The sequence below is a fragment of the Notolabrus celidotus genome, chromosome 4 (assembly GCF_009762535.1).
Source record: "Notolabrus celidotus isolate fNotCel1 chromosome 4, fNotCel1.pri, whole genome shotgun sequence".
In the NCBI taxonomy this organism is placed as follows: Eukaryota; Metazoa; Chordata; class Actinopteri; order Labriformes; family Labridae; genus Notolabrus; species Notolabrus celidotus.
In genome coordinates, this window is record NC_048275.1 from 16,333,071 (window position 1) to 16,343,372 (window position 10,302).

Below are 10,302 nucleotides of genomic sequence, written 5' to 3' on the forward strand. Positions count from 1 at the left end.
TGGCTAGGAGGCTCAAACTCCGCCCCTTTACGTCACACTCTGCCTGGTTGAGTTCCGCATTTCCAATATGGCTGCCGCTGACGATTGGCTTCAAAACAGTGCTCAGGAACAGATGGGTGACATCACGGATACTACGTCCATTATTTATACAGTCTGTGATACTCATTCATTTTTTTTGCAGGTAAAATTAGAAACCTTCACAATAATTACACCACATGTGTAAAAGTGTCAGTTGACTTTATTAGGTTCGGCTTCACTCAGTTGGAAGAAAAAAACAACTTTTGTCTTTGGAACGTTTACCTAGGAAGAAAACAAATCTACAAAATAAGCCGCTGGAAGGACAATATATAAAACAATGGCATCAAAATATCTTTGACAAGAGAACATAATTAAAAAAAAAAAGGCTCAAATATTTTTTGGATGCAGGGCATTTTCCTCTTTTGGCCCTTTTGTTTACAAAATCATAACAAAAGAGGGAAAAAAAATAAGAAAAATCAAGTTATTTACAGTGCATATATTTACATTAAGGCATTTTTTGCTGGGGAGAAAGACGGTTGATCGCATACAACCCCCACTTCTACACAATCAAATAAATAGTCAGATTTACCTTGATACATTACAGTGCTATATTATCTTTACGCTACCTGCAGTGAATGAACAAATACAGTTAGAGGCATTGGCTGAATCACATGATCATAGTGGACGGTCAAGTTTGTATCAAAGGATAGGGTCACTTTTACTCAAATGTGTCTGAAAACAACACTCTCATATCTCTTACTCAAGAGTCTTCTATTCACCAACCCTGTAGCTTGTACACGAGTGATTTCAATGAAGTGACTGGAGACAAAACTTCAGTGTTGTAGAAAAATTACTTCTTAAATTCATCCAGAGTAAACATGTCATCCCTCTTATCTGCTCAACAAGAAAAACTTTGTCTTTTGAATGGCTTCAGGCTTAAGCGTTGCCTAAATTCTAAGAACAGTTGAAGAACCCACCACTTTTCTGGTGAAGAAAAAACAACAAACAGTCATACTTCTTAGAACTTCTTTTAGGCTGACTTTTCGAGCTTCTGCTACATAGTAGGTATTCTTCAAGCTCAAGAAGAACCTGGAGTGACTTCAGTTACGGTTACTACTGAACACTTCAGCGTGACGCGAAACCCAAGACTCCATATTTTGCGTGTTGTATGTTCTGTTTCCAGACAGCTTTCGGGACTATGACGCCAGCGCAGAAGGCGGATAAGCCTTTGAATGTTTGTACTTCCTGTCTTGATTTGGTCTCCTATCACTTCTTCACTGTCCAATATTTACACCCCTGTTATGCCTCATCTGCACTGTGTAACACACAATGGCGTAAAGGTGGGGTGAGGTCGTTCTGCCTCTGATTCAGGCCGCAACAGAGGCGTGATAAGGGGAAAATCAACAGCAATGTGTAGCATCTGAGCCTACACATAAGCTCACACCCTGTGAAGCTTGCCTTTCTGTAACGCCGTATCACAAAGTGAAATCACACACTGGTAGACCAATGTTGCAGTGTGTGTAAGTACGAAGGCGTAGTGACGGTGGAACTTCCATGAGCGGTACTGTTGCAGAATTGCAATGTGTCAAAGCGGGGACTTCTTGAGCAGTAGACATAAGAGGAGTAACTAGTTATTCTTCAGATGAAAGTAACAGGCAAGTAAGTACAGATTTAAGAAAGACTTTGACCTACCCTTTGACAAAAACACACGTCCATGTTTGATTATCTGATAAAGCCCAGTTGCAAGTTAGTTGTGTACAGAGTCAGAGAGCAAGAACCCTCAAAGACAGGACAGTCGAACAAAAGTTCCACATGATGTCAGGTTGTTCATGAAAAGGCCTGAGCCCAGCCTTTAGTTAAATAAGAATGAATGATGGGTAAACCTTGTTGTTGTTTTTAAACTGAACCTAAAGATCTAATGGATTAAGAGATAAAAACAGCACCATGTGTGTTTAAAAGGTCTGTCTACATTGATCTGCTACCAGTGAACACAACACACATAAACCAGAGAAGGAGGCACTTAATAAGGTGTTGATGATGAAAACGATACTTTGGTAAAACATCTGATATAGGTCAAAATGCTGGATACGAAAGAGGAATTGTTGTTTTAAGATGATTAATGCAAGCTTGTGCATCAAATACAGTCGATTCTGATTTAACCGAGCAAGTTCTTGGACTCGTCTAAGGGTTCTGCTTACATCTGGTTGGAAATCCATCAAAGAGGCAGCATGAATAATTCATCATTTAATTGCTGCTCTTTAGCAACAACCCGCCTCCCCCTGTTTCTCTCTCTATAAAATCTAAAATCTTTCTATCTCTCCATCTCCTCCCCGCTCTCCTTTTTATTCCCTGCCCTGTCTTCCCTCTCTCCAGAGTATAAATGCCTTCAATTTTTAATATCTGAAACAGCAATGATTTGTGGGGCGTTCACAGAGATTCAGTCCAGTAGTGATAGTGATCGTTCCAGTGGTGAATGAGATGTACGGGCCAGAAAGGCTCAGACTTGGATTTCCAATTCTAGTGCAAACCAAAGGATCAAATCTGGATATTCCAGTCACATAAGAGAAACTAACAAACCAAAGAGTAAACAAAGATTTGGCTTGGCTAGTTTAGCAAGCAAACACTTCTCCTTTATAAAAAAAAAAATATATGAAGCCAGTTCTTTGTTAGAACAGGAACAAAAGATGTACAAGTATTGAGTGGTAAGTGCTTTCATTCCAGTCACACAAAAAGAGTTCAAATGGACCGGAGACCTTTTTAGAGCTACCATTTCTTTTTGTTAATCTTTTTCTTCTTCATTACTGTCCAAACCAATATTTACCAACTACCTCCAGAGGTTTAGAGACCTTCTACTCAGGTCTTCCTAATTTCAAACCTCCAAGCTGTCCAACTCTGGGTTAAGAGCAACGCATCTGTTAGGCTATCATACCGTTAGAGCACATGATAGCAGCACCAGGAGGAGCTGTGGTGTCAGTGAAAGCCGCTCTGCATCCGGCAGCTTGTAAAACTGTAGCTGTTGGAGAGTTGGGGGATTTGAATGAGTGCTTTATGTGTGTCAGGATAGTGCTTGGGTTTTTGTAATGTATGTGTGTGTGTGAATGAATGTGTGTGTGTGTGTGTGTGTGTGTGTGTGTGCAAATGCTGCTAGTTCTGGTGTCTCTTCATGTGTAAAGCCAGGTGGTCGGACCGTGAAAAGGAGCGTGAGCAGACGGCACACTGGAAGGGTTTGGCGCCCGTGTGCTTCCGGTAATGACGTGTCAGCTCATCTGAACGAGCGAAACGCCAGTCGCAGCTGTCCCATGTGCACCTGTACGGCTTCTCACCTGGAAGAAGGGAGAGAAACAGAAAGTGTGAAGGGGTGCAGCAAAACAAAAATAGTTTGCACAAGTGAGCTTGCTTAAATGTGCTGTCCGGCCCTTTATGAGCAAGGAAGTATCTGTGTATTTTTAAGCACTGCTCACACTGATCATCAGTAAAACAAAGGCTAACTCCCTGAATTACATGATTCATACAGTTGGGTGGAGGTACCGGGGAAACAGGCTGTTCTGCAAAGTCCAGTCGTTTAACAACATATACAGTCACAACACTGTCACAGGCATCCATCAACACCAACACTGCACAGGTTTCCCACGGACAACTTGTCTGCATTGTCTGTCTCTGCTCGCTGGTCTTTGTTGGATGTAATTTGTTTCTCTGTCACTCTGCCATTTGAATAATCTTTGGCTCCAGCCTCGGGCACTTTGTTAAGGAAAACTAGTGTGACTTGTCTCCTGCAGCCTCAGCACTGCCTTCGACTTTCACTCCACCCTGTGATGCACGATTTATAATCCTGGTTACCTTGCCCAAACATGGGTTTGAAAGGTTTGTTCACTCAAAACACAGAAATAAAATCACTTATTTTTTTGCTGTTGTGTTCAAACTTCTGACTTTTCTGCCACAAAAAAAACCCAGAGGAGGTGAACAGGATGTCTTTACAGGAAACACTATTGTGTAATAGTGCACATTAGCTTCTTTACCTTTTATATGTAGTCAGGTATGTCTGTTAAAACCGACAAAGGGGGGTTCTTTCTTTGGGTCGTCTCAGATTGAAAAGGGTATGTGAGATAACCTTCTTTTTAAGGTAACATTTTCTTGCTTCCTTGTGCAAGTCACATTGCCCGAGGTCATAATTATAATGGAATTTAAATGTGGTGGTTGGTAGGCCTGTTTTCTTTTCATACCTGTTATTAACACTTAGATGCACTTACTATAATCAGAAACACGGTGAGAAATGTTTGAATATATCCTGCAAATCTCAAAAAACAACAACTGTGTCTTTTCCAACATAAATGTCCCCATAAGTCTGGATAGTTGACAAATATCTGAACACTTTGAGTGGATGTTACTTAGTTGAAGAGATAGGTTAAAGCTGTAAGCAGTGTGGCTTTTTTAAATAAGAAACTGGAAGAATATTATAAAAGTTGTAATTTCCCTTTCACCTACATAAAAAAAGGGTTGATGCTCGAAAACATCTCAAAGATTTAAACCTGGGCAAGACAAAACTATAAACATGTTGGGTACCGCTGGAATTTGAGCAGGAATTCATGTTTTCTTTGGTAATTTGAATGAACTAAGCGATCCAACAAGCACAGCAAGCTCTGCAGCTTCACTAAAACAACCACAGCAATCCTGTGACCTCCTGATTAATCAGAGCGTCACCAAACTGAGAAACACACACACCTGAAAACTGAACACAATGAGGAAACAAAAAAAGGACACTAAGAAAAAAAAAAGGAGTAAACTGGGAGGAGGACTTGTGATGACACACACACACACACACACACACACACACACACACACACACACACACACACACACACGCACACGCACACATACACACACACACACACACAGTCAGACACACAAACAATCAGGGTAATGGATGTTGATGGAGATTAGAGTGGCAACTCCCATGGGGAACCAAACGCATTAGGAATCATCTCATACAGATTACTGACAGGTGTGTGTAGACATATGTTTGTGTGTGTGAGTGAGTGTGTGCGCAAGCATGCATTCAAGCAGCTGAATAAGAGAAGTAGAATGAGTAACAGATAAAGATAGAAATGGCGAGGGGGGAGGGTGTCAGATGTGTGAGGATTGCACAAAGCAGAAGAGAGGATGATTAGATGAATAAAAGTGAGAGAATAAAGGGTTAAAAATAACAAAGCCGGACTGACAAAGGCAGAGAGGATATGGAAGTTGCTTCTACATCCCTCTTTACGTGTCGTGTTCTCTTCTTGCGGTCTGTAATAACTGCAATAACCACGATCAGCCTGCAGCATGCATGATGCCAGATCTAATTGTCGTGTCATGTTCCCAACGCTGAAATGTGAGGCACGCACACCCACAACCATGTTCTGAACAAGCCGTTCACAATCATAAGTGGGACAGACGCAGCGGTTAAAGTCTGCTTTATGTGAATGTGTGTGTCCAGATGAGTGAGGAATGCGTAGATATCAACAGAAGCTTTGTTTTGTTAGCTGTACTGAGGTGCGGCCCAACACCTAAGTGCTGTTTGTTGACTTTTTTCATCCAAAACTAATAGATGAAATCCAAATGTGAAAGGAGGAGATGGATTGAGAGGGAAAACAGGGAAAGGGAAGTGGGGATATTATGAACAAGATGATCTAAGATATTTTTATATCTGCACAGACAGATCTTGTGTTTATTCATAGTGGCAAACAAGCCAAAACTAGACTCAGGAAAGTGTTTTAAAACAAATAAACACTGATGTCTGAACAGGCGGAGGGATCCTAAGAAAGATGGCACCACGCGTCTAGTGCTGCCCACATAGTCGGAGAGTCATCCCCTGGCAGAAGTGTGTCACTTCCACCTGTTTTGATGGAATAGTATATTGGGCAGAGGATGGGAATGGGGTAGGATACATTTACACACACATGCCAGGAACACAACACTCTGCCTAGCAACATGGTGCCAGCGCAGAAACCGAAATACGAGTCATGTGGGCAGCGTCACTTTTTGACGGCTGCCGACTAAAAAAGCAGCATTAATTAGAGAAATCTCTTACCCGTGTGAGTCCTGAGGTGGGCTTTCAGATGGGACGACTTGGTGTAGACCTTCTTGCAGCCTGATGACACACACAGAGAGATAAACACAAACAGAAGGCTGAGTCCAAATCCAAAATGATAAATAACGTGTCAGATATGTGTTTACCCAATAAACCGAGCTGCGGTATGCTAGAAATGTGAGCTAACGAAGAACAGAAGCTGTTTGGAATGAGATATAGAAAATGTTTGTTTCTGTTTTTCAGATTTTCAGAAAGCACACAGGCTTGTTTGGTAAAACGTATTTTATATTTACAAAGAGTTTTAGTCAACTTTACTCAAGAAAGCTTTACTGAAAACTTCTGTTCACTGCACCTGCTCGTTCGGCATCAAATCCAAGATATTTAAAGTTGGAGGTAACACCAAGATTCTACACATGGTGCCACACACAATATGTAGATTACAATGTCAGAAAGTACACTTGGATTTTGAAGGATTTTCTGCAGATTTATTCTGATTTTAAAGAAGGAACTGATAGCTTTTTATGTATTGCAAAGATTAACTAGTGAGCAGCTTTAGCAGCCGTGTGCCTAATATACACTTGGTAGAGTGTGGATCTGTCCTCCTGTGGATATGATGGATCTACTTCATTTGACTTTAAGAGGTGAGACATGTGCTTACTTGCTGCAGGAGGCTCTGCTTAAGCCTATTTTACATGCTGCCACAGGCTGGCTGACATTTCCTTTCCTACAAGTAGCTGCACATCGTACAGTGTGTGTGTGTGTGTGTGTGTGTGTGTGTGTGTGTGTGCCAGTCAAAAAAGATAATGTGCGTAAGTGATCTTAAGTGTGACTGTATGCAAATATGTGTGGATAAGAAAGGTGAAATGACTCAATTTCTATTTAATTAGCACACACCCACACAGATACACACACACACACACACACACACACACACACACACACACACACACACACACACACAAAGGTTCATTCCACAAACATACCAGCAGTGACATTAAAGCCACAACAATGTGAGCTCTCCCAATGAGTGTGCCTGAGTTGTTTGAGGTGAGATGATATATGCAAATTAGTTTTAATGCAGACAGTGAATGAAAGACTTTATCTTATGATGTCCACTGCCAAAATATTTCAATTCCAGGTTAGTGTGCGCTCTGTTGTGGCAGTGGAACATAATGTGACTCACAGGCCTGGGAAAGCCATTCAACACACAGCGTATAATTTTTCAGAAATGCACAGTAGTCCTAAAATACAACTGGCATTCTTAAAGCTGGGTGACCAGATATTCACCTGACCACAGTGCAGAGTAAAAATAAACACGCCACAGTGACAAGAATCAGCATGCACGCACATTAGCAGGGCTGTGTCGTTGTTGTTCTAACCTGGGTAATCACAGTGGTGGATCCGTCGTTTCTCCAAGTCCGGGTTGTTCCTCCGGTTGTAGCGAACAGGCACAGTGGTCTGAGCTGTGGTGGGTGCTGAGGTTGCTGCAGGAGCATGGCCTGGGACTGGTGTGGGACCTGTAGTGTGGGGCAGGGCTAAGCTTCCTGGGCCTGGGCCGGGTCCCAGTCCAGGGGTGCTGCCTGCCAGCTTGGAGGCGATGGTGGCTGCGTATGAGGGAGGAGGGGACATTGCGTTTAGCAGCTCTTTCTGTCTGTCTGGGCTGCCGGGCTCTGAGCTGGGCGGAGAGGGCGGCAGGTAGGGCGGCTGCTGCTGGAGGAAATGTGGTAGTGCCTGAGCGTGAGGATGTGTGTATGCACCCCTACCCAGACCACAGTAGGCCGACTTTGTCTGCTCTTGTTGGGATGCAGAAGAAGCTACTGGCAATTCATGGAAAGGTGTGTGGATTGTGGAAGTGGAAGTGTGTTGTATCTGCTGATGATGATGCTGCTGATGCTGAGCCTCCATACCATTGCCATGGTGATGGTCCATGCCGGAGTTTAGTAGCTGAAACAGAGAGCCGCCGTTGTCATGGTGGTTGAGGGAATGCTGATCAAACTGTGATGACATTTCCTGTTTGACAAACACCTCCGGCACTGAATCGCCACCGCGGCTGCCTCCTGACTGGTTGAAAACACTGGTGAAATCTGGTAACCCTGTTAGCGTCATGTTTATGGCTGAAGCTTCCATGGCAATGCTGCTGGGGCCGTGCCCTGATGTGTTGCAGGCACTGGTGGGTGTAGTGTTGGGGCAGTGCAGCTGCAGGTTGGGGGAGAAACACGGGGAGGCAGATTCTGTTTTGATTTGGGTGAGAGCTGTGTGGTTCTGGTGCTGAGGGGGCCGCGTCTGCTGACACAGGCCCATCCTCAGGTAGGTGACGTCGGGGAGGTAAAGATTCATGTTGAGGGTGTAGGGAGCCCCGTTGTGGTCGTCAGTGAAGAAGTGATCCAACACGTTGTTGCTGTCTCTCTGTGACTTCTGCTGGCTGTTTGATGGAGGCGGAAGGGAAAGAGACTGAGGGGAGAGATACCTGTCCATCTCACACTTTGCCTGTGGATAAAAACAAAAACAAAAAGAAAGAATGTCTGGTTAAGAACAAAAAAACTAAACGTGTAGTACATTTTTTTTAAAATACATCCACCCCTTACTACAGAGGCATTTCTTGTGATCCATCATGGAACTATCAGAGGCGCTCTTTTGAGAAGACAAAGGTTTGTTAGGACAGTCACCGCTGAAACATTTATCAAGTAGTCATCAATAAGCGCTTGCCACATTCCCTCTCTGCCTGCAATGCTGAACTCAGAAACCTTTGCACTGCACACTCAAGCTGAAGCTTGGGTCACATTTTCACAGAAATCAAGAAACAAATCGAACAACCTCCAGGACACAAAAAAATAATAATTTCTGTTTAATACATAAGTCCAAAGAAGCAGCACATCACCCACATCACGGGTGAGGAGGAACTTAAGGTCACAGAATGCCTTGCTCATGTTGAGCTCTGTGGTCCAATTAACACTGAATCTGAATCAGTAGCTGAAAAGTTAAAGAAGCCCTGCAGCAGAGGATGAAACAGCAACATGAAAGGGAATGGGGAAACACCCATGCCTCCCTGTCCGCTGCAGCAGTAGCAGCAGCAGCAGCAGTCTGGGGATGGGCTGCTATTTCTAGGCTCCTGATCACACCAGCTGTTCTAACTCTACTCTGCTGCTGCTGCTGCTGCACAAGTTTCTTGCTAACTGTGGGACAGAGTTGCCGGGACCTCTTCTGTCCCATGGCTGGAGTCAGTTGTTGTCAGTGTGGTATGATGGTGAGAGGGGGACGCCAACAACTGCTGGCCAACTGGCTGGCACAGATAGAAAACATGCGGTGAATGCGCTTGCAGGCGGAGCAGCGGCTGGGCTTCACGTCTACATGGTCGCACGCATATTACCACAAATCGTGCAAAACACAGGGATGATTAACACCCCACGAGGAGGCCGATTGTAATTGAGAGTCCACTGCACACAAACAAGCAAACAACCTGGATCTACAACCACTCTGCCACGCCCATTCCATGAAATACATCACTAATGTGTAAAGTCGGTAAGGTGGTTTTGTACCTGAGTGTAGTCGTGTTGTCCAGCTTTGTCCGAGTCTGTGATCTTGCAATCCAAGCCGAACAACACTGACTCCTCCAGGGGGAATCCAGCGGACAGAGTCGCCTTCGGCAGCGGGTAGAAGGGGTCCTCCTGCCCGCCGCCACTCATCGTCAGGGTCGCGGCCATGAAGCTGCTCCGGTGCGGCGCCGCAGACGAGCCTTCGTCTTGTTATGCAAAGAGGAGGATGCTACAGCCGCTCTGAGATGGGGGGAAAGGGAGTGGAGGCGACGAGGTGAACAGTGCGGTGAGGTGGTGTGGTGGTGGTGGTGGAGTTATGTCTGCTACATCTCCTTCCACTTGTTTCATTCCCTCTGCCGGCCCGCAGACAGTTTTCTATCTCCTGGTTGTAGGGCGGAGCGGCCACAGTGTAAATAAAGCACATGCACCTCCCACTAAACCTTTAAAAAAGGGCTTTGATCATTCATTCACCGGCCACCGCCCTACGCTCCATCTAAAAACATTAACAACAGTGTCAGACATGCACTGAGGCGGTGAAGGTTACACTGTAATCATATATTTAAATATATCAAGTTTATGGTTTTCCCACAACATCACAGGTACCCCAATGCATCCCTGTCCACTGTAAACCCTGAATGATACATTATGGACATTTATATCGCTTCTGTTGGATGCCAAAATCAG

The 10,302-nt window shown here is 44.2% G+C and overlaps 1 protein-coding gene across 1 annotated transcript; it reads right to left on the reverse strand.

Annotated features, from left to right (window-relative positions):
• Positions 1–220: 220 nt before the first annotated feature.
• klf5a (Kruppel-like factor 5a) lies at positions 221–10,071 on the reverse strand. The gene is made up of 4 exons (XM_034681156.1): positions 9,622–10,071; positions 7,465–8,572; positions 6,086–6,145; positions 221–3,341 (listed from the first exon to the last, which is right to left on the reverse strand). Exons 1-4 carry the CDS (start codon positions 9,784–9,786, stop codon positions 3,163–3,165), a joined length of 1,512 nt encoding a protein of 503 aa, XP_034537047.1. The 5' UTR covers positions 9,787–10,071; the 3' UTR covers positions 221–3,162.
• Positions 10,072–10,302: the final 231 nt, after the last annotated feature.